The 24,697-nt window shown below is 35.6% G+C and overlaps 1 protein-coding gene across 4 annotated transcripts in view; it reads left to right on the top strand.

Annotated features, from left to right (window-relative positions):
* Positions 1-1,911: 1,911 nt before the first annotated feature.
* Positions 1,912-24,697, top strand: part of LOC101206409 (ABC transporter A family member 1) — a 77,511-nt gene continuing 54,725 nt past the window's right edge. Inside the window, exons 1-14 of one of the 4 annotated variants that reach the window (XR_004216124.1) lie at positions 1,912-2,245; positions 2,557-2,636; positions 2,960-3,128; positions 5,874-5,956; positions 7,988-8,210; positions 15,076-15,305; positions 15,410-15,470; positions 15,617-15,703; positions 16,628-16,860; positions 16,935-17,049; positions 17,140-17,229; positions 17,999-18,183; positions 18,263-18,375; positions 20,175-20,281. Coding sequence is in view for 3 of the 4 variants with exons in the window: in XM_031884372.1 (XP_031740232.1) it covers positions 2,159-2,245; positions 2,557-2,636; positions 2,960-3,128; positions 5,874-5,956; positions 7,988-8,210; positions 15,076-15,305; positions 15,410-15,470; positions 15,617-15,703; positions 16,628-16,860; positions 16,935-17,049; positions 17,140-17,229; positions 17,999-18,183; positions 18,263-18,375; positions 20,175-20,281 (1,863 nt within the window). In the remaining variant the exon portion in view is untranslated. Of the gene's footprint in view, positions 2,246-2,556; positions 2,637-2,959; positions 3,129-5,873; positions 5,957-7,987; positions 8,211-15,075; positions 15,306-15,409; positions 15,471-15,616; positions 15,704-16,627; positions 16,861-16,934; positions 17,050-17,139; positions 17,230-17,998; positions 18,184-18,262; positions 18,376-20,174; positions 20,282-24,697 lie in introns of those variants that run through there. The other 3 variants (XM_031884372.1, XM_011655130.2, XM_011655134.2) reach the window with 3 other exon arrangements.

The following is a 24,697-nucleotide window of genomic DNA, read 5'->3' as shown; positions in this document are numbered from 1 at the left end:
GGGAAAATCCAACATTTTGTTGGATAATCCCACTAACTCTTAGTGGGATATGTGGCTATATGAGATATAGACACCTAGCCCACTAAGTTCCACTAATTGTTAGTGGAATATTAGGTGTTGAGATTTGGCAATTGAATTGCATGCATTTTTGCATGTAATTAGGCTATAAATAGAGATGTTTTCAAATGTTGAAGGACTTTTGCCTCTTTTATCATTTTCATAATCTCAACAAAAGAAAAAAGAAAGCTTCCAATCTCATTTTATCTCCATTACTTTCTACACCAAAATTGGGTCCCACAACCCGGTTCTTTGTCTAGAGGATAGCAGTTGAGTACTAGTGGTGGTCTCGGGTAGAATTGGTAAGAAGACATCAAACCTTTTGTAAGCTTCAAAGGTAATACTTCTTAAAACCCTAATTTGATTAGTTTATGGTTACATGTTAATTGTGGCAATTAGGGTAGAAATTCAATTCTTTTTCCGCTGTGCATGACTTAGTTCTATCAGTACAAACGTTTTAATGACTACATTAGTATGGTAGGCTTTATTAGAAGTCTATATGACCCACGCGTCTACTACAAGAAGCTCGTTGAAGGTGATTACATCTATCTTTTACTGATCTATATTGATGATATGCTACTAGTAGGGAAAGATCCAATCAAGTTAAAAGAAATCAAAGCTCAACTACGTGTTGAATTTGATATGAAAGACCGAGAGATAGCTAAGAAGATCCTAAGAATTGAAATCTTGAGAGATAAAATAACAAGGAGTTATCTCTAACTCAGAAGACCGACACTAATAAGGTACTATGTAGATTCAACATGGCTAGCTCAAAGGTAGTGTCTACACCTCTAGCACAACACATTAAAATATCAACAAGAGACTCACCTAAAGATCCAATTGACAAACAAGCAATGAGCTATGTACCATATTGTAATGGTACAAGCACCCTAATGTATCTAATCGTTTGTACTAGGCTAGATCTAGCTCATAGTTCAAGTCTTGTCAACCGGTACATGGAAAACCCAGACAAGATCCATTGGGAGGCAACTAAATGAGTTTTCAGATTCTTAGTTGGAACTAGAAATAATGGGCTACTTTATAAACCTCTTAATGATTCTAAACTACGAGTCAGAAGCTTTGAGGATGCTGATTTTGCTAGAGATTCTGATAAAAGAAGATCATTAACTGGGCTTTACCTTTACTTTGGAAGAAAATCTTATCAGTTGGAAATCAAATTTACAACTAGTAGTTGCCTTATCATCATTTTTGTATATATGAAAATTAATCCAATATAAACATAAATATTTCTAACATTAAACTTTAAAAATACAAATATATATTAAACATACCTATATTCAAAATTTATTAAAGGTGTATCATACAACTAATAAATATCTTTTAACACTAATTAAAAATACATATAATCAAAATCTAAATAAAAAAGATACTAAGCATTTCTTAAATTATATTTTTGAAATTGAACTAAATAAATATATAAAGATTTATTAAGAATAGATATTTTCGGAATCTAAGTAAATCAAAACAAAAAAATTATATCTCATATCCATTCCAAGATCGCGAAAATATAGAGTAGATATGTTGAAACTCAGTTTTTGAATCTAGATTTATTATATTATAATTCCAGAACTCACTATGTTTCAATCAGCCACTTCTACTATATAAAATCAAGATACATTTAAAATACACATAGATAGTAAAGATGATATGCCCCACGAGCCAGGCCAAAAATGAAGTTCAAAAATGAAATATCTAGAAAGTTAGAAATGCAAGTGTCACAAATTTGCTAAAACTATTATTGGAGCATATGTTTTTGCTATATTTTCAAATGCCAACCCCCAATTTTGCCACTCCTACAAATTTGTCTCTTGATGATCACAAAAAGCTATTTATTTTAGATTCCACTTAATGACATTTTGCTATTTTCTTCAAAGCGAATTACATTTTCTTAAAGAAGGAAAAGGAGTTCAAGAGAGAAAATGTATACATGTTGACTCCACAACACGCTTCATTGCCAACGCCAACTGCTTTCATTTTTGTTCTTCTCTTCTTCTTCGTCTCCCTCCGTATGTCTCTCACTCTGCCTTTCCATCTTCTCTGACAACCTCCCTCCCTCCCTCCGCCCGTCGATCCTCCAGAGATGGGACCTGCATGGAGGCAGCTCAAGGTTATGCTCCGCAAGAACTGGCTCCTCAAAATTCGCCACCCTTTCATCACCTCTGCAGAGGTTCTTCTCTCTCTATTATTCTTTTTCACTTTTGTTGTCGCTTCATAGGGTTTCCTCGTTCACCGTGATTCTCATTCATTTATCAAGCGCTGCATCGTTAAATTCATGGACATTTTGTTGTTTTTCATATTGACTGTACTCGAATATGCGATATTAGTAGAATTGTTACTTTTTTTTTTAACTGTCATTCATCTTTACGCGGTGGAAGTTTTTCTACTCTACTGTTCTGTTATCGATCGTTCTATTTATGTTATGGTTTGGAAAGGAATGAAAGATGGAATTGACTAATGTTTTGTTTCTGTTTTTTGTAGATTTTACTTCCGACTGTGGTGATGTTGTTACTGATAGCCGTAAGGACCCAAGTTGATAACACAGTCCATCCTCCGCAACCGTGAGTTCCATAAAACTGTTTCTATCTGTCTTATGACTTATGAGTGCTCTGTTATTTTATGCTCGAGGATCGTGTTTTGAGGATGCGCTCTTATATTATGTAGAAGGTCGTAATTTTATGAAAATACTTTGGTGTATCTCGGGCTGCACCCATTTTTGTGCAGCCCACCAAATTCTCCGGTTACAATTTGTCATGTGGCAACTTCATTTTACTACTTTTTTGAAATATTTAATTCATTTTTTGTCTGTGTGATGCATAAAGATAGAATGCACCAAGTATTGCTCTAATTTTCACCCACATATTTTTTTTCTTTTTGACATCAGGCATATACAAAAAGGAATGTTCGTAGAAGTTGGCAAAGGTATATCTCCAAGTTTCCAAGAAGTTTTAGTGTCACTGAAGAAAAATGGAGAATATTTGGCTTTTGCACCAGACACAGTCGAGACAAAGACCATGCTACATTTGATGTCATTAAAATTTCCCCTGTTAGAGGTGCATACTGTGCCCACCTTGTAATTTAATTTTATTCCTATAAAAATGAATAGGAGAACTCAAGCTGCACCCTGGTGGTGTTTTGTTTTGGTTTGACCATTAAGTAAATCATTTTGTGGCGGTGTCCTCGACATATAGCTTAAGGAATACACCAAATGTTGTCATGAAGCATATACATCATAGACCCTTTCTGAAACACAGTTAAAGATAAATGGTTCACGCTTTCATTTTCCAAGTGAAGGATCACAAACTAGTCGATCTTGTTTTCTTGGTAGTTGAACCAAATCTAAAAGTATAATCTATTGACCAACAACCTCTTTTCCCCTGTTGCGTCCTTCAATATTTTCTTCATTACAGTCTTCTTAATCATTCCCCACCATTTGGGATGTTTGAATGTTTTTCTTGGCGTTCCTTTATTTATTTTGTAATTGATGTAATATAGAATAGTTAGTAAAACAGTTTAATTGTTTAAACTGTTAACTAACAGCTGTAGATAGTTAGTAAAACAGTTTAATTGTTTAAACTGCTAACTGTTAAAACTGTTTCATAAAAACAGTTATATCAACTACTTGTAACTACTTACACATTCTTAATAAATACCCCTTCTCTAGCCATTAGAGGCAGAAAATTCATTGTGAGAAATTAAATCCAAACTTGAATTACATCAAGTGGTATCAGAGCAGCCCCGATCCTCGGATGGATGGCTGGCCGGAGAAGAATCCCCACCGCAGGGGACAACCGCGAGCAAGAAGAGGTGGAAGAGATCGCAGCCCTCTCTCCAAGGACATCCATGGTTCACTTGCTGGCCGTCGAAGATTCCTTGGGAGATTTACACGATAAGATGAATAGAGTAGTGGACCGCTTGGAATCGCTGACTCGAAGGCTGGATGGGCTACCGGCACCGGCGAGGATTGAAACCAATGGCCGAAACGATGGAAACAGAGGAGGCCAATGAACTCAAAGAAACTTTAGAAACCTGCCCAACCAAAGAAATGATCGAAGGAGGAGACCAATGGACATTCCACTACGGTATGCCGATGATGACAGTCAAGAAGGAAGATTTGGAGCTCAAGAAAGAAGGAGACCAGCCCAAGATTATCAAGGACCTCTTCCAAGAAACCAAGATTACTACTAAGAACTTCAAGATTGGAGTTCCAATGATGAATGACAAGAAAGTATAGTAAATGATCATAAGAGAAAGTTTTGGTCACATGCTGATGGTAAAAAAAAAAAAACCAGCAGTTGGTATAAACAAGAAAATCAATTGTACTTCCATAAACAATGCTGGAATTCTGATTCAAGTGATTCGGAAGAAAAATTTCAACATTCAAATTTTGGCCATGTCCGATTTTCTCAAAGAACCTATCATCACCCAAATTGGAAAAATGATTCTAGTGACTTCGATAATGTTTCTAAAACAGTTTGGGACAAAATAAGAAAGGGACAATATCAAAAAATGTTCCAACGATCCAATCAAACTAATTTTCCAAGAAGTCATTTTTCATTGGAGAAAAAGACTCAACATGTAGATCAACCATCAATCTATTTGCAAGAGTCCAAGGACATATTGATTTCATATATAGAAGAGAAGACAAAGAAATCACGGTTGGAAAATTTTCAAATAGAAAATCATGAAGATAAAATTGAAGAACAAGAATTTGAAAATGTTAACTTGGAAGTGGTCACAAGTGAAGAAAAATCCAACAAAGAAGATGAAAAAGAAGTATCAAACACCGAACAAAAGATCAATGACACATTGGTTGAGGTGGAAATGAATCTTCAAACCGTCAAAGAACTTGAAGCGAATAATAAAGAAAATGTGATTCTGGAAGGATTTTCTTCAAAAGTTTATTCTTTTGAAATTGATTCTTTGAAGATGGCTTTAAATGAGATTGAAGGGAACGTCTTTTTTGGGTTTATGGCCGATGGAGAGATTCATCTTTTAGTGGCCATATTTGATTTTTTGTCTCGATTTTATCCCTTCGATCACAATATTTTTGTCCAAAATGTAGGAGGTTGGTTTGGTCATACTCCACTCCGCCGGATGAATTTCAACTTTCATGACAAACTCGGGACGAGTTTGATGCTAGGGGGGTGAAATGATGTAATATAGAATAGTTAGTAAAACAGTTTAATTGTTTAAACTGTTAACTAACAGCTGTAGATAGTTAGTAAAACAGTTTAACTGTTTAAACTGTTTCATAAAAACAGTTATATCAACTACTTGTAACTACTTACACATTCTTAATAAATACCCCTTCTCTTAGCCATTAGAGGCAGAGAATTCATTGTGAGAAATTAATTCCAAACTTGAATTACATCAGTAATTAATTCCAATTGAGATTCCATTTTGTCAGTTGATAACAGGGGAGTCTAGTTTCTGTATTGAAAATTTCAACAAAAAAGTCTCCATATATTAAAGAGATTATTCCCCCTCAATTGTCCGTGTCCCCTTCTTCAATTTCTTTCCCGAAAGAAATCAGTTTCTTTGAAAATGTTGTTTGTAGACTGATTGGAGTTTTCTTTTCAAGTCATTCCTTGACTTGAGTATCTGACAATTGTTTCTGGATAATAAATAATTTCATTGATAAAGAACTAATCCAAAGTGTAAAAAGAGCTCTACGAAAGGGAGTACAAAAGATGGTCGATAATTTAAGCTTATAGCAATGAGTCCACCAATCTAAATTGCGGGTCCATCATTGCTTATTTTCCAGATGCTAAATGTATAACACTTTGTGCTGGCAGGTAGTTACTAGAGTTTACAAAGATGAACAAGAGCTGGAAGCCTACATTCGTTCTGATCTATATGGAAACTGCAATGTAGCTAAGTAAGTATTGAAATATTTATATATGCTTGATAAGAAACTAAATTATTCATTATAGAAAAGAAAAGGACAAGAAGGAAAGTGATGCAATTATTATTTCTTTTATAGAAAAGACATCTTTTAAATTAAATTTATGGTGTTACTTTAAGTAATTCATTAAAAAAGTAAAGTTTCAAGCCATTGAATCCATGGAAACAAAATTATAAATTAAAGTTCCTGGCCCTTTAAATTCTCATTAGCAACCGCAGTAGCTTATTCAACGAAGATGTTGTCTAGAGAAGAAATTTAGCAGTACAGTGATACTTTTTAAGCATGGTTGATTCGACATCAAGTCTATTGGAACTTGAGTATGCTAAAATTGAAAGGTTTTAATGGTTTAGGCAGGTTAGTTATCTATGTGGGTAATATCATAGGCTTGCTGCTTGTGATTATACAGATGTAGCAATTTCACTCAAGAATGAATATTTTACTTAATTGTGATTAGTTAGCTTCTGTCTGCATATCTCTGACGTAATTTTTCTAATAAATAATGAAGATATCTAGAAAGTTGCTGTGAAAAAATATCAAAATTGAGATGAAGTCAATTTCATTGAGAAGATCGTAATGTTACTCAAGAATGGATCGCAATGTCACTAAAAAAATGTAATTTTCTTTATGATGTGGCCTCATTTTCCCCTCCCACCTCTGCTTCAATCTTCCACCACCATATTCCTTTTGTTGTCACCCTCGTGAAGAACGAAGGTCTTTATCCGTCTGCTTTCTCACGTTGTTCTCACAATTACCTAAGTTTACTCCTTTTTGTGTGAAAAAAATTGTATTGCTCATATTTTATTAGGAAAAAAAAGACGGAAACAAAAAGTAGTAGTGTGAACAGAGACGACATCTTAGAAGTTGGAACAAGAGGCACTATGCTTGAGTTACAAAGTTAAAGACTGGTTAAGGTTTGACTACAGATGGAGGGCACAGAGCAGTAATTTAATTTTTGGCTTCTCTATCTTAACACTAAAGAATGAAAAAGAAGAAAAGAAAAAAAAGAGCAATACATTCAAAGTGAAGGAGTAAAGCATGTTGGGAGCAGGTTTTGAGGTTGTAATGTTGAGATGCAAAACTTTGAGCCTAAGTTATTCCAATGCACAATGACTTTCAACAATTGGCCCTATCTTCTGTGACATTTTATCTTCAAGTTTACATGGGTTTGAACTTTGAATTGTTGTAACCTCTATCTCACAAATCCAAGAGATCAAAATTTGAATCTCTGACCAACACCATAATAGCACCGGGAGGATAATAAGGAGGTCATATAGAGGAATCTAGAACTCAAGCACTTTCAACACAAATAGATTAGTTATTTCACTTTTTTGAAATTTGATGAATTTGCTGTTTTTCACTGTGGCAACATAAAAGATAAAGATGCAGCATGGTGGTGGGAGGTTGAAGGAGAAAGTGGAGAAGAGAAAAACGAGGAGGCTACTTCATTAAAAAAAACAATATTTTAATAATTTTTGCCAAATCAACTAGCCAACTAATCATATCTAACAGTCACATCATTCTACCAAACTACAGTCCAAGTAACTTTAGGGACCATTTAGAACTATTTTTGAAACCTCGATGACTAAGATGTTCATTTTTAGAATTTCAGAGACCAAATGGAGGTGCATTTTTCCAACAAAACAAATATAATCTATCATTGGTGTTTAGTCTCTTGTAAGCTAAGGGATCACAGAAACACTTGCACTCGCTTGGGAATCTGTAAATTACAAACAACTTTAGTTAGTGGGGGCTTTCGATAGGGTTCTTAAAATGTTTTCCCTTGTTGGAGATGTTTTCCATGCATATGTCTGTAATAAGCATTTTCATTGGCAAGTGATTGATATATAAAATGAAAATTTCATTAGTATCTATATAAAACTGCCGTTAAGGGTTGTGTACTTGGTGAAATATGATTGTTATATTAGCGTTTACGATGATCAAAGTATTTCATTATTTATTCAGGAAATCAATGAAATTTGTTTCTTATCCCCAAAAATAATTCAGGAACTTGAACTGTTCAAATCCCAAAATTAAAGGAGCCGTGGTATTCCATGAGCAAGGTCCAGAGTTATTTGATTATAGCATTCGTCTCAATCATACTTGGGCCTTCTCAGGATTTCCTAATGTTAGATCCATCATGGACATGAATGGTCCGTATCTCAATGACTTGGAACTGGGTGCAACTAATATACCAACAATGCAATATAGCTTCAGTGGATTTTTAACTGTATGTCTCCTAGGATCCCTCCCTATTTTCATTTCTCAGTTAATATGCTGCTAACTAAGGACACTGTCCCGTTGAATTTCGTGAGTAGCCTTTTGCATTCTTAAAACTATTTGGACGGATTAGCTTTTTTTATTTATAAGAAATTGATTTTGTTTATGATATATACAAGGGGAAGTTGCAAGCAATCCTACTAATAGAAGACAATAATACAGTATTAATTTCCGGTCTCCAACAATCGAGATCAAGAGAATATTCTGTTATCTGCTAGATTGTTCAGCTAATTTGAAGCCTTGGATTCTCATATCTTAATCATGCTATTTCTTTTCTTTTGTTCCAAAAGAATTTCTTTTCCTTTCCTCACAAAAATGTGGTCATGATTGCACTAGTCGGGAGCTTTCCTTTTTTAGCTTATTTTCTCAAAAATAGATATATTCCAACTCAATTTTATGTGTTATTTTTTCAGTTGGAGTTAGGAACTGATAGATTACAATTCCCTATAACATAGTGTCCTTTTCCTTTGTGGTAAGGAACATTTTGTTCAGTTATGTTGTTTTTATATCAATGTTTTTTTTGTGTTAAAAGTGGATAGATGATTGTAGAAACTTGCAACCACACTACTCCATTATTATCATCGTTGCCCATTTTTTTGGAGGAAGAATCAGACCTGATTGGACTAGATAGACTTTGCATTATGCATTCCCTTCCAATAGACATGTTTAGAACCTGATCTGAACTTTGTTTTGATATGTCTCAACCAAGGATATCCATAGTCTCTTTTCATAGTCTTGGTAGTGTAAGACCTGCATTGTGAATTCACTCCTTGTTTGCACCCCTTCTTGAAGATATTTGTTGATCTGCAAACTTCCCTTGTCTTCCGATTATCTTGCCATTGCAAAATCCGAGCCAACATTATCCAAAGATCATGTTCCTTATGTCACTCATGGCTGATTCTACTGAAGCCAATTGGGTTTCCAAGGCTTTGGTTGATGACAAAGTTCCACTTGCATTAGATTTCAATCCAAAGAAGAGAATGCGCGTTTTGATCAGAATGTGCTGATACCAATTGATGCAAATGCTCCAAGAAGTCAAACGAATAATTTTGTATTAATGATCTAAAAAGGAGGGGTGGAAGTAATTAATGATTGGATGATGGAAGGTTTGGATGGTAGAAGCTTTTGTGGCTGAGGAAAAATCTTGTGGAGATGTGCTACTCGTGGCTTTTGGAAATGTGGAGTGTTGGAGGTGTATTGTGGAGATGTGCTACTTGTGGTGTATTGGTGTATATGAAAAGAGAAATAGTAGGATGTTTGAAGATAAGTATGTCTTATGATTCTTTTTGGGCTTTTGTTCAGAATACAGCCGGTTGGTGCTGCTCTAATTACACCAAATTATTTTGTAATTATAGTCTTCTCATGATCATTGGCAAGTGGAGGGCATGAGCATTCCATTTTAGCCAAAGTATCTGTGTTAGACACGCTTAGGGCATGTGTTCAACACACAAATTTCTGTCTTATTTTTATTTTAGACACATGGGGACACGCTTGTGAAATTTTTTGTAAACAAAGATTAAGAGAAAAAACAAAAACATAAGGAAAATCCATTTTTTCTAACCAAAGATAAAGAAAAAACATAAAAAGGTGAAGTTACCTAAATGTTACATTTCCTATACTTCTTAATTAACTTAACATTTTATATTTTTCTTAGTAAAGTGCATTTAGTTTTTTATTATTTTAAATTTATATATATTTTAAAATAATAATAAAAAAGAGCATACCTCCAACGTGTTCATGTCCTAGTTTTTTGAAATGGGCATATTGTCATGTCATGTTGTGTTTGTGTTAACTTTTTAGTGAATTAATTCTTCTTTCGCTTGTTTAGACTTCTTTATTTAGTTTTTTGTATAATTCTCTTGTACATTGAGTTCTTATTATTAATAAAGAAGTTTGTCTCCGATTAAAAAAAAAAACAAGAAACTAATGCCCAAAGATATTAAGTTTGCAACAAAGTGAAAAAAGAAACAAAATTAAGTCAAAATCTACCACAAGAGAACCACTAAACCCAACCTTAAAAGAATAAGCAAACATTAAGCAAAAAATAAAAAACAAATTCCTCGTGAATTTATTGGAGAAACTTCATGCATCTTGGTTGGAGAAACAAAAGACTTCATGCATCTTGAAACCATAAACTTTCGTAAAAGTAGCAAATTTACATCGTCATAAAAGAAAATTGTCATGAAAAAAAATCTTTGTCACCAGTATCATCAGTATAATTTTCCTTTGCCTAGACAAGTATGATGCTTCACTTGATTCCCATAGTAGCAAGGGGCCAATTGAAGTGATGAATGCCACATCATGTAATCATGTTTCATTAAGAAACTTTTCATCATGTTTAAGAAAGAAAACCAGCCCTGTTTTGACCCTTTCCTGAATAGACGTGCACAAAAGACTAATACCTTGAGGAATCTCGAGCAATACATCTAGTTATTCAACTTGAAAGGCTTTGAACTTTGACAATCTCCTGGTTCCTTTTTTTTGTTTTTTTTTTTTTTTTTGTTTTTGAGGAAGAAACTGTGTTCAACATCTTGGGCTAGCTTCGATAAAGCATCAATAGGCCATTTGAACTTTTCCTTCGTTACTTGTAGAATTTTTCGAAAATCAACATCCTCAATGTTGAAGTGCTCGTTTTCGAATCAGATGCAATAGAAATAGATCTCAATGCTCTGTTTCAATGCGAGGAAGAGCCAAGATCGGCAAATTTGCCTTTTGCTAATCGTTATTGTCCTCGGTCTTGTGAAATAACAAATCATTTAAAATCAATAGTTGCTGATTGTGGAACTATTCTAATTTGATTCTTCAGCCATTTAATGCATTCCTCCTCAATGTTGGACCAACTTAAGTCGTTTTTGGATTTCCCTTCATGTGGGTGGCAAGTAAATCCTTCACGGCGATGCTGAAATAGTGGAAAACTTTTTCGAGATTCCTTTGGATTTTGGAATAATATCGCAAGGCAGATTCAAGGCAGCCTGATGCATCTTCTTGCAAATTTTTAGTTTCAAATTAGTTCTTTTTTTAAACGAAGACAACCTTCTTTATTAATAACAACTCAAAGTACATGAGAGTTATAAATGAGCGTAATAAAGAAGCCTAGAGAGCAATAAGCGAGGGGGGATCAGAAGGTGCACCCAAACATCTCAACTAGGTTGACACCCCCTTGGCACCAAAACATCATATCCCCTAGAAATAAAATATTCCAAAATACAATGCCTAATATAGAGATGTGAGACAGAGAAATAAAGAAAAGTAAAGAAAGGGAAAAGGGGTGAACAAAGCAGTACAAAGGTTGAACCTATAGATAAAAGCAAGCAAAAGCTGCTACTGTGTAAACTAGACTAAAAAGAAAATATAAGCTATGCTCCAAAGAAGGTCGGCCAGAGAGGGGAAAACAAAGTTGTCAAAATGCAAAACAAAGTCACCAAAACAGAACATGGCCTAGTGGGCTGGTTAAGAGATAAAGACTACCTAGTTGAGACAGATCTTGAGTGGAGCAATACACCAACTCCTTGTTTAGAGAGCACCAAGCTGTTGTGTTGCGTTCTTTTCAAAGACACAAATTATTAAAAGAGAAATACCCAAACTCTTCAAATTAGTTCTTTATGAGAGAAATTTTCATTATGCTTTGTACTGAAAGTAGAGACAAAGAGCACACACCTTACATGGAAACCCGAGTACCGGAAGGAAAACCATGATAATTTTAATTTTATTATTTTTCTAATAAATGAATACAATAGGTACAAAGAGGGAGAATAATTAGAATATAATGAGAAAAAGGAAAAGATTTAGGAAATAGGGAAAATCTTCCATTTACTTTCCAAAAATACTCCAAGGGCAAAGTCCACTAATTCTAACACTCACCCTCAAGTTGGGATGTAAATATCAATGAGGCCCAAATTGCTAACACCAAAGTCGAAGTTTGATTTGAGAAGTCTCTTGGTGAGAACATCAGCAACCTGTTGGCTCAAAAGAATGTATGAATGCATATGCTCCCACTGTCAAGTCTTTCTTTGATGAAATGTCGATCAATCTCATAATGTTCAATTCTATCATGTTGAACTAGGTTGTTAGCAAGACTAACAGTGACTTTATTATCACTAAAAAGCTTCAATGGTGTCTCACATTCCTAATGACGATCCGACAGAACTTTCTGAAGCCAAATTTCCTCACATTCTCAAACTCATAGCTCTGTATTTGGCCTCAGTGCTGCTCTTGGCCACAACACTTTGCTTCTTACTCCTCCAAGTTACAAGATTGCCCCAAGCAAAGGTACAATAACCGGAGGTAAGCTTTCTGTCAACAACAGATCTTGCCCAATCCGAGTCAATATGTGCCTCAATGGTCTTTCTGTCTGTTTTTCTAAATATTCATCCCTTTACCAGGTGTTGATTTCAAGTATCTCAAAATTCGGTTGACAACTTTCATGTGTTCTTCATAAGGAGCTTGCATAAACTGGCTTGTAACACTCGCAGTCAAGAAGATACAGGATGAGTATGGGATAAGTAATTTAATTTACCCACAAGGCGCTGATACTGATCTTTATCAATAGGAATTTGATCATCAGAGTTTCCTAGTTTAATAGGAGTGTCAGCAGGACGACATCCTAACATATTTGTCTTAGTTAGCAAATCAAGGGTATGTCTTCTCTGAGACACGGAGATGCCTTGCTGCATTCATAGATCTGCTACCTCGAGGCGGATTTCAGAACATACTTCCATCAGGGAGGGAATTGGTCTCTGGCCTAGTATACTTCCTTGAACTACATCAAACTTAGGATTAAGACCAACAAGAAAGTCATAAATCCTGTGAATCTCTTCAATTCTTGAGTACTACAAACCATCACTGGGATTATGCCAAACTATTTCTCTGCATAGGTTCATTTTCTGCCAGATAAGAGATAGCTTATTAAAAAAAGGATGTGACATCCATGGTTCCTTGCTTGCATTCATGAATCTGCTACCTCAGCATGTATAGGTGAGAGGCATTCTGATGCTTGGAGTAAAGTGTCTGGACTGTGTCCCAAATATCTTTGGCTGTTGCAGCAAATAGTAATTGCTTGCCAATCTGGGGTTCCATACTGTTGATCAATATGGATCGAAGAATAGTCCTTTGCTTTTCAATATTGTTCCCGTGGGTCGTCTGGTGGAGGGCGGAGGTATATCCCTTGTCAGAAAGCTAAATTTATGTTGTCCTTCAAGGAACATCTTCACCGACTGAAACCATGAGAAATAGGTATTGCCATTCAACTTTTCCTCTGAAAGATGATACGTCGTAGACTGAGCCACTGTATTAGTCACATAAGGAGAGGATAAATTAGGGAACGAATTTACCGAATTCTCAGAATACATCGGTACAAAAGTATTGGATGTCGTCCCTAAGGTAGCCTCAAGTGCTGCTATCTGTTGTTGAAGCCCTTCTAGTTGTTGTTGAGCTATTCCCGAGAAAGCTTGTACGATAAGGTTGGAATGTGTCGAAGATTCACCAACCTCAAATGTTGAGTGAATTTGAGGATTCTTAACATTGGGATGATAACCAAGATCAGTGGGTGGTATGGCTTACAGATTTGATGGCAGAAGTGGTGGTGGCTGGCCGAAATTAGGTGGTAGTACATAAATCGGGGCGTGGGGAGCAATAAAGGCTGTGGATGAAGAAAAGGGTTGCACAGCTGGATGGCCGGTGCCGTCTGAGGAGGAAAAATCGGCTCATGGAGGTCCCGCCGCGGCGCATGACGCATTTTTGGTGGTGCAAACAATTGCAGAATTGACGGGAATGCAGCTTCCAGGGTTCTTTGAAGGCGGTGGAACCATTCGTTCATGGCACTACTGATTCAAGGAGCATCAACGGCCCTAACACTTTGTATTTAGATTTCTACGGTTATGGTTTTGTTTAACTTGATCTCTTCTGTTTGGAATTTGTGTTTTAGCTTTTGTTGTAGTTGTAGACTGAATTTTTTTCTTCTCTTGCACTTCGTATAATACTCGTGACTTTGAGCTTAAGGCTCTTTTATTAATAATAATTTAAGAGGCCTGTCTTCGACTCAACAATTTTATAGCTCTTCATTTCCATGTTGCCGCTTGAAAGAGTGACAGTCAGAAGGGAGAAAGAGGAGAGAAAAGGAAGAGAGAACTTACTTTTTCACTACCAGCATCATCATTATTATTGTTATCGTAGTATTTTCTTTTGTATTCCATTGACCCTCGTGGATGATAGCTTGTTTTGTATTTGGTCTTGCTAAGGGTGCTAGGGAATGTCAAACTTGTTGAGATACCCCGATGGCCCGGTTGATCATCTAGCTCTTTCTAGAATTTTATTTTTGCTTATACTTTGAGTATAGTCTCATCTCATTAATTCAATGGAGAGGCTTGTTTCCATTTCAGAAACAAAACAATTTTTTCCAGAAATTTTCCTTCAAGATTTATGGTAAAATTAGATTGCCTTTGTTTTTCCAACTTAGTCAATTTATCATGATGTAGTTATTGGAATTATTTGTTTGTTATTATTTGCTTGTATTGTAATTATTTATTTGTTATTTGCTTGTATTTTTAGCATTAGTCTTTTTTCCATTTTTGTTTGAAACGAACAATATACACACGCATATGTAATATTACACGTGTAGTATATATACTATATATGTACATGTATATATGTGTATATCCATTTGGTCCCTAAAGTCGGTGATTTAAATTGTATCCCCTTGATGAGTTCCCACTTGAAATATTTCCAAAAAAAAAAAAAAACTTAAAGAGAATTGTTTTTTCTCTTCCTTTTTAATCTTATAATTTACTAGAATGACTGATGCCACTTTATTTCTGCAGCTTCAGCAAGTCATGGATTCATTTATAATATTTGCTTCCCAGGAAATGGAAACTAATATTCTCCATGTAAATAGTAAAAATACTTTATCAAACTTCTCTAGTAGAACTTCATTGCCGAACATGCCCTGGACTCAATTTAGCCCTTCAAAGATACGAATTGCCCCTTTCCCCACTCGGGAGTATGTTGATGATGAATTCCAATCTATTGTCAAGAAAGTGATGGGTGTGTTGTAAGTAGCACTGGAATATCTTTATTTTTAAAATTATTTTGATCCCATTGTGCATAGATTAGTATTTTTTTATACATGTGTTAATCAACCTTTTCATTGAGCAGGTATCTGTTGGGATTTCTGTACCCAATTTCCCGCCTTATCAGCTATTATGCATTTGAGAAGGTTCAACGATAGTGATTTTGTTTAGTGATATTGTTCTGCGTTTCTTGTAGAAAACAATGTTATTTGCCCTGGTCTGAACATTTAGATATGTTTTATTGTCATAGGTGTCACAATTTGACTCAATTCTAATTTTTATGATATTATAGGAAGAGAAGATCAAAGAAGGCCTCTACATGATGGGTCTGAAAGATTGGATATTCCATCTCTCTTGGTTTATTTCATATGCTGTGCAGGTAATGACATCATGTGTTATTTGCTTTACTCATGTGTAAGCCATAATATTGTAATGACACAATGTGTTACTGGTCTCAACTAAAGTAGATGGGGAACCGTTGATCTTAAACGAACTATGAGACATCCAGTGGATGTAAAAAAGGAGAACCAATGCCCAACAGGACTGTATGCTTCAAAAGATGCTTTAATGGTTCAAATGAATAGCTTTCAATGACAAAATAATAGCAAAGATGATAGGCCTCGCCTCAATTTTACTTGCCAATGGTCGGGGAAGGATTTGAGAGCTTCCCATTCTCTCCACAGTTCTCTATAGAGAGTCTATTACAAGCAAAATGGCCAAAAGATGGCTCTCTGATCACCCCCAAAAAATATATAAAGCAAGTAAAATAACAAACTAATTGGCCCTTATCTAACAATATTCCTTATAGGCCCACAACACATACTATTCACCCCTAAATTAACCTTTCGTATTTTGACGGGAATACATCTTCAGTATGGGGGGTCTATCATTACCCGCCCCCCAAAGAGTTACCTTGTCATCGAGGTGAAATTCAAGAAATTGAGCTTGCATCAGATCAACTTGCTCCTAGGTTGCATCTTCTGGAAAGCTATTGTCCCCTCTTCTGGCAAGTTTTTGGCTCTATCCCAAATTTGCTGATTAGATTTGGATGTTTTCTTCGCAAACTCATTTTGTTTGTTGTTCTACCACCTTGAGTTTGAGGGAGTGTGTTAAAGGAAATTAGGGTTTACTGGATTTATTCCTATTTCATATTTTTCCTTTATTAGTATTTTGGTCTCTATCTATTCACCAATGTAATAGGTTATTAAGTACTTTGATTTATTCAATATATTATATAAAGTTATCAATTCTATCTTTCTTTTTTGGTGGTTTTGATTTTTGCTTGGTCTGATGTCTTTTACAGTTTTCAATATCTGCTGGAATTATCACCCTCTGCACGATGCATAACCTTTTCAAGTACAGTGATAAGACAGTGGTCTTCATCTATTTCTTTTCATTTGGATTAAGTGCAATCATGTTTTCATTTTTGATCTCTACATTCTTCAATCGAGCGAAAACTGCTGTGGCAGTGGGCACACTTTCTTTTCTAGGTGCCTATTTTCCTTACTATACCGTAAATGATGAAACTGTGTCCATGTAAGTATCTTTGCCACTATGCAAGATTTCATTGTTTGGATTGAAGTTTGATCCAATTTTTTACTCTACTTCAGGATAGTGAAGACAACTGCTTCATTGTTTTCACCAACGGCTTTTGCTCTAGGTTCTATTAACTTTGCAGATTATGAACGTGCTCGTGTTGGACTTCGATGGAGCAACATGTGGAGGGTAATGTCTTGGATTTATCTGTGCTTTTAACAATAAATTACAAGATCTCTTTTGGTAGGTAACTAAATGTTGGCACCTTGATTGGAATAGGCATCCTCTGGAGTGAACTTTTTGGTGTGTCTTTTAATGATGTTCTTTGATGCGCTGCTGTACTGTGCAATTGGTCTTTACATGGATAAGGTATTGACTTTCAACTCAAATTGTAGATTTGTATATAGTCATTTATAACTATTATTATGTGTGGACGCTTCTCAACAAAATGGAATTGCCATAAGGGAAAAATATAGACACCTTCTTGAGGTCGCTTGTCCTCTTATGATTGCCAATAATATTCTTGTTAGATGATATATAATTAAATTTGCCTTCACCCACTAGCTGAAGCTCTTGGGTTAATTGGTGATTTAAGATAATATCAAAATAGGTGGTCCAAGGAGGCCTTGTATTCAAGGGCTTGCAATGTTATTTCCTCCCCAATTGAATTTGATTTTCACTTGTTGGGTCATTCATTTATTTTAAGGTCACAAGTGAAAGAGGGTGTTAGATGATATATTATTAAATTTAGCTTCATCCATTATCTTAAGCTTTTGGATCAATCGGTGATTTAAGAGTTTCTAATGTTTTGATTCATCTCATTTAAAGTCTTCACCATGGATATTTGAAAGTTAACCTTCCAATACTTGAACAAGAGTTGGGAGAGCTTTATAGTTTGTTCTAGTCACCTTCTTTGTGACTTTATTTTTAGAATTTTCTTGTGATTCGGTTTTTTGTCTCTTGTGCATTAGTTATTTCCGTACGATTTCAGTATTTTGTTATTTTTCTTTTCATGGTTTTCTCTCTCTATTGGAAAGACAGTTTTTTTTGTGAACTATGGAATCTCTTTGATACATTCTCTTTGATACATTCTCTTTGATTCTCAAATTGTATCTAAATTATTCTCTCTACTAATTAGGTTCTTTCAAGGGAAAATGGGTTCGGTTATTCATGGAGATGCTGTCTCCGCAATTTCTTCTTGAAAAAAAGGACTATTGTAGAAAATCAGACTCCTGTAGAATGTAAAATTGCTGATGCAGAAATTTCTGATTCTGTAGTGGAGGCTATAAGTTTGGAAATGAAGCAACAAGAGCTCGATGGCAGGTCATTTATTACATTGTTGTTAGTTATTGCTCTTAATTAATTCCAACTTTTCTACTTACGCCATAATTTTAATTTGTAGATGCATCCAGATAAGAAATCTTCATAAAGTTTATGATACAAAGATGGGGAAATTTTGTGCTGTGGACTCTTTACAGCTCACCCTCTATGAAAATCAGATTCTAGCGCTTTTAGGTTTGCTTCTTTAGTGCTTTCAAGTTTCCTTCAACTACCTCTGCAACTTAGTTTAAGCATTCTATAAATCTTTTATATTGTTCCTACTGTATGTTCAAGTGTTTTTTGTTTTCAATTACGAAATAAAACTTTCTTTTAGGGAAATTCAACTTTTCATTGATCAAATGAAAAGTGGCTAATACTCAAGACAATAAGATGCTGTCCGTATCCAAGACTTTAGACCAATCAGTTTAACCACTTTAACATATAAGCCTCTTGCTAAGGTTCTAACTGAACGCCTCAAAAGAATCATGCCTAGTGTAATCGCCCCACACAAAGCGCATTTATTGAAGGAAGGTAAATCTTGGATCCAATCCTTGTAGCAAATGAAGTTGTGGAGGAGTACCCTACTAAAAGGAAAAAAAGATGGATTCTAAAACTGGACTTGGAAAAGGCCTGTCTTTATCTTCGTTGGGTTTGTTTAGTATGTTTATTTTCCGTTGGAATTTGTTTTTATATTGCCATATTTTTTTTGCCTAAGTATTCTTTCTGTTTTAGCCTTTGACTGTACTCTCCCCTAGTTCTTTGGTCTTATACTTACTTTTGTACTCTGAACTTAAGTCTCAATTATTATCTTTAACAAAGAGGCTTGTTTCTGTTTCGGGAAAAGAAAGAGCATACTAGGAGTTCCTTTAGAAAATTCTCATAGGAAAAAACTGACACCAGATGGATCACATGGATCATGGGCTGTATTTCTAATAAAAAAATTTCAGTTTTCATCAACGGGAGACTAAAAGGGAGAATCAGAATTAGGCAAGGGGACCCACTTTCACCCTTCATTTTCTTATTAATCAGCGAACTGTTAAGTGCCTTGTTAAATAGGCTTTATGAAAAAGGAAAGCTTGAAGGGCTAAAGGTGGGAAAAAACAGTATTTGTCGACTGCCTTTGATTCACTGATGACAAATTAATTTTTTTTGTAAATACGAGGATGGTATGCTGGAAATTCTTAAGAAAACAATTGAATTCTTTGAGTGGAGCTTCGGGCAAAAGATTAATTGAGAAAAATTTGCACTTTGTGGTATAATTTCTGCCCTTTTCCTTGCCTTATCATGGAAGATACGTTGATTTCGCTCAGCAGACGTTCAAAGTTATAGGAGATCATTTTGGAGGTTTGGAAAATATTGCTTCTGAAACACTTAATCTAGTAAATGTTTCCGAATGAAAGATTCAAGTAAAAAGAAACCGATGCGGTTTTGTACCAACTACATTTGAAATAACATACTTCAAACAAGGGAATTATATCTTACACTTCGGTGATTTTGAACAAATTGAGCCTCCTCCATTAACCAAGAACTGTTTATGATTTTTCAAGGTTAAACCAGGCTTTGAAAGATAGGAGTTGTTGATGATTCATTCTTCCTGGAGGGGGAGGAATGAATAACTAAGATCAATCCAAAATTTTCCTTCATATACAAGAAATCCTTTTGAAGCTTTGGAATAGGGAGCTCACCAGAATTTAGCCTTGCTGGCTCTGGCACCGACGTCGAATACCTCCCTTGGATCGACGGTGATTTTAAATTTGGACTCCAGGGAAAGCAGTGTGAACACACGGTTAGATTTGAAGAGCCACTCTTAAGGAGGAGGGAGAATAAGAACTTTAGTTTTGAAAAAAACAAGACAGAGGAAATTGAAGAGGCACTTTTAATGAGATTCTATCAGTAAAGAAGCTTGTCTCCTTTTCAAAAAAAAAAAAAAAACCATGCTTACCTAATTTTGTTTTATTGAATAGGATCACTGAATTTTATTTTTTATTTTTCAGGGCATAATGGAGCTGGGAAGAGTACGACAATATCCATGCTTGTAGGTCTCTTTCTTCCTACTGCTGGGGATGCTCTTGTGCTTGGCAAGAATATCATAACTGATATGGTAAGTTGTGCTTTATGCAGTGAAGTTCCTCTTGTGAACATTTCTATCTAACTGTAAGTTTTTGTGTCCATTTATAATTCTTCATAACTGCTTACAAAAAAATACTGTTGATAATTGAGAAATACCACTTCTTTATGTGGAATTGAAAATATTGGACACTTTCATTCTTTGGGACCTAACCCTTTTTTTAGAAAACATCTTTCAAACCTATTAAACAAGGTAGAAAATTAGTTAAGTCACATTTCCTTAAAGGGGGAAAACCATTTTAATTTATGGATATATCTCGTTTGGGAATGGTCCATTTTTTCTCATTATATATATTGAAATGGTTGCATTTTATTTTTCTTTTTTAACCTTGTGAACATTGTTTTTTTTAGAAGGAACTTTGAGAACATTCGTAATATTAGTTTTGAATTGTATATTGCATGCACAATATAAAATTGGTAAATTATTTAAATGATAGAACTTATGAAAATATTTACAAATATAGCAAAATATCATAGTCTATATGTGATAGTAATTTATCTTGGTCTATCTGTATTAGATAGATGCAGTAGTAGTTACATGTTGGTCCATCGTGGTCCATCATAGATAAACTGATATTTTGTAAATATTTTGGTTCATTTTGCTGTATTTGAAAATAGCGCTATAAAATTTTCTTTCAAATTTGAGAATTTTTTCTTGCAAAAATTAATTTTCAAGTCGAACTTGTATATCTAAAAAGAAATTTACTGAACAAGAAACATAATTGCAGAATTTTATGTGGTTTTATACCATCTACTATTGAAATCTCAAATGAAAAAAGGTAACATTTTTCTGAATTTTGGAGATGTTGTATGTTTGGAACCCCCAATCAAAGTTCAAGGTGCCTTATTTATAAAAGAATTCTCCAACCCAATCAACTAGTGGCTGGTTTAAAGCAAGTTTTGGTCGATGAAGAGTTAGATTCTTTTGGTTCCACTTTAGAAGAGGCTTGTAAAGCTACCCCTTGTAACCCAGAAATTTTTTCAAGAAATCCATTCACGTCGTGTTTGTTAGTGCTTCAAAAAGGAAGCCAAATTCAGATTCCACCGGATTCTAAAAACACATTCCCGCCGACAATTGAAGATTTAAGGGGAATCGATCGAACTCATTCTTGTCGGAAGAGAGAGGCTAGGATGGCGTGTGGAGTTCTTGAAAGTAGTCCAAGGGTCGCAAATCCTCTTGGTGTGAAAAGCCCCTCTCAAAATTTGCCAGTTGTAAGCCACCAGAAGGAAGTCCAAAAGTCACGGGCCATTAAATAGCCGTTTTTAAAGAGGAGAGAGAAAAAGGTCTCCAAAAGTGAAAGGAAAAATGTAGGGGAAGTAGAAAAGCAGCCTTTAGAGAGGAAAGAGATTTTTTGCTGAACATACTTTATTGCCAATTGGAATTCCAAGCATTAGTACAGATGGAAAGGCGTGTCTTTGCAAGTCACTTCCCTCATCCTCGTCAAAGGCTTTTGCTTTCATCCCCATTGCAGATTCTGTACCCTCTGAAATCCCCTTTGTAAAAGCTCCATCTGCCAACTCTTCCTCTGCTGCAATTTCTTCTTCTTCCCTCTCTTCCTCAACCAAATCTGGGTCAAAGGCTAAGTCTAAAAACATCCAAAATCAAGGGTTCTGCCACACCCCTTCAAGACTTTCCCAAAGGTTTTTGTTAGAAGGAAAAGGGTTAAAGAGGCCTTCAAAAAGAAGTTTACAAAAGAAAAAATGATGTTTCATCAGAATCCAGATTTTTTGAAGGCAAAGTTTGCCCTTTTGCAAGCCCGTTCTCAATCAAACAAGTCAGTTCCTCAGAGATCGTTTCATCCTCATTTTGAATACTTAGTTTCTCTTCGCCTAATTCAAATGTAAAATCTGAGGTGTTTTTGTGGAAAGAAGCTGAAGGAATGGGTGAATTGGCTACAATGGGCAGAATATTGGTACAATACTACGTACCAACGGTCTATTGGGATAACCCGTTTTCAAGCCGTGTATGGATGACTACTACCACCACTATTATACTGTGGTGACATGGAGACACCCAATTCAACACTTGATTAATAGTTGAAGGAGAGAGATGTGATTTTGGGAGCATCGAAAGAACACTTCAGAATGGCCCATGAAAAAATGAAGAAGTATGCGGATGAAAAGAGGAGGCATGTTGAGTTCCGAGTGGGGGAGATGGTATTCCTAAAAATCAGACCCTATAGGATATTCTCATTGAGAAAAAGAAGAAACGAGAAGTTGTCACCAAAATTTTTCGGTCCCTTCAAGGTGATTGCAAGAGTAGGCCCTGTTGCTTATAAGTTGGAATTATGTAAGACCCCCTATCGTGCATACATATAAAAGAAGGGGCAAAATGGTAAAAGCTCAAAAAGGGAATGATCAGGGAATAATAGAAAAAGAAGGTAAGAGTGGGGCCCACGGGGAGGATTGTGAGGAGAGATATAAATAGACCTCTGTAGGGATGGGATAGCTAGGTTTTATGATGAATATCCTTTGAGGGAGAGGCGGCTGTAAGCCTGGGAAATTATGTAGGCTGCTATAGGAGAGTTGGTATGCTTTTCATATTGTCTTTTTGTTATCCTTCTTATTACTACTGTGGCTGTAATCGTTTTTGGCATATATATAAATAAAGACATCAAAGTGCTGCCTCTGTTTCTGCCATTGTTTGGGTATTTTTTAGTGTTTTATTTGTAGTATCGCTAGAAATTACCAACCACAACATCAATCCATCTCGTATTCCATGTATCCCAACTCAAAAAGATGCTCGGGTACCGAGGTGCACCAACTGAGTTCGTTTTTGAATGAAAATCATGAATGGATGGCAACTCCAGCAGAAATATTAGAGTATAGGAAGAATCCCTCAATGAAGGAATGGGAAGTACTTATTAGTTGGAAAGACCTACTGCCACACGAAGCAACATGGGAAGGAAGTTGAAGAGAGGAAGGGGGGGATCATTTTGGATGTGAAGAGGCTGCAAATTCCTTGAGAGAAAGGAAAGGCAGAGAGTGTGATTCGTTTCCTTATTGTTCTTAGTTTGATCTGTATTTTCTTCCAAGAGTTGATTCCATCAATTCTATCTTGTAATTTCTGAAGTTTGTATCAATATATATGAACACGCCTATTGGTGTTCTATCATATTCATTGCTCTACTCTTTTTTTATTTAGGTTCTACAGCACATGCGGTTTGTACTCTGGAAAGACTGCTTTGTGTCTTTGGGCTCTTTTTTTTCTTGTTGGAAATGATGAGAGCGCTAAGGGGGTTTCAACCTAGTTGAGATGTCTGGGTGCATCTGTTGATCCTATGTTCTCTTTTTTGTCCAGCTCTTTGTATAAACCTTTTGTATAAAGAGGCTGGTTTCCTTTCAAAAGAAAAAAAGTCTTCCACTTGATTATTGGAGTAGAGAAACCTTAGGGGCTCATTTGAGGGGTTTAGAAGATATTGCCTTAGAAACACTCAATGTAGTCAATTGCTCTGAACAAAAATTCAAGTTAAAAGATATCTTTGTGGGTTCATGCCATCCACGATAGAACTGACTGATTATAACAGAGGTAATATCTTTTAAATTATGGAGACATGAAAATCATGGACCCTTCTCAATTCACCAAAGGCAGCTTATTGCTAAGGAATTTCTCCAATTTGATTGATCTACAGAGGTTGCAACAGGCGTTGGTTGATGAGGATTACAGTAAACCATTTGTTAGTAAGAGTGGAATTGTAAGGATCAATCGAGGCGGTTCCATCCTCCTCAAGGAACCCATATGAAACGCTAAATTTCAAAAAATTCATCCCACCAATCCTACCGGTGCTGGAGAAGATGGAAGCAAATCCAGCATCCCGGTTACTAGTGTGATCACTTTCAAAGAACATGAAAAGTCACATTCAATGAAGAGAGAAAAAAGATAGAGGACTACTGTGAAATTCCAAAAGAGGCAGCTTAAACGTCCCCCTTTGTTAAGAGAAAAGAATTCCAGCCCCACGACCTCTTTGGAAAATCCTAGGCAATGGCGCTAAGGGGGTGTCAACCTAGTTGAGATGTCCGGGTGCACCTCCTGATCCCTCTAGGTCTCCTTTGTTTACTACTTCTTTTTGGCTCTCTTTGTATAACTCTCTTGTACTTTGAGTTCTTATTAATAAAGAAGTTCTTGTCTCCGTTAATAAAAAAAAACAACCATTGTCTGTATGCAAAGAAAAATAATGAACCGTAAGGAGCATTAGGTCAAGCACTATGGATCCAACCCGAAATAGCTTGAAACTTGGAAATCTTCATTCGACCTCTGTCAATATCAACATCTTTCTTGAAGAAGCGTTCTATAGGGTTCTTAAGGAGAGCAGAAATGCTAACCTGGGTCCAAGAAGTTGAGCTTCAGAGATTGATATGGATTTGTTGGCTTCCATGTCTTCAATAATGT

The sequence above is a fragment of the Cucumis sativus genome, chromosome 4 (assembly GCF_000004075.3).
Source record: "Cucumis sativus cultivar 9930 chromosome 4, Cucumber_9930_V3, whole genome shotgun sequence".
NCBI lineage: Eukaryota > Viridiplantae > Streptophyta > Magnoliopsida > Cucurbitales > Cucurbitaceae > Cucumis > Cucumis sativus.
Note: the sequence above shows the minus strand (reverse complement) of the source record. Positions and strands in the feature narration are given on the sequence as shown.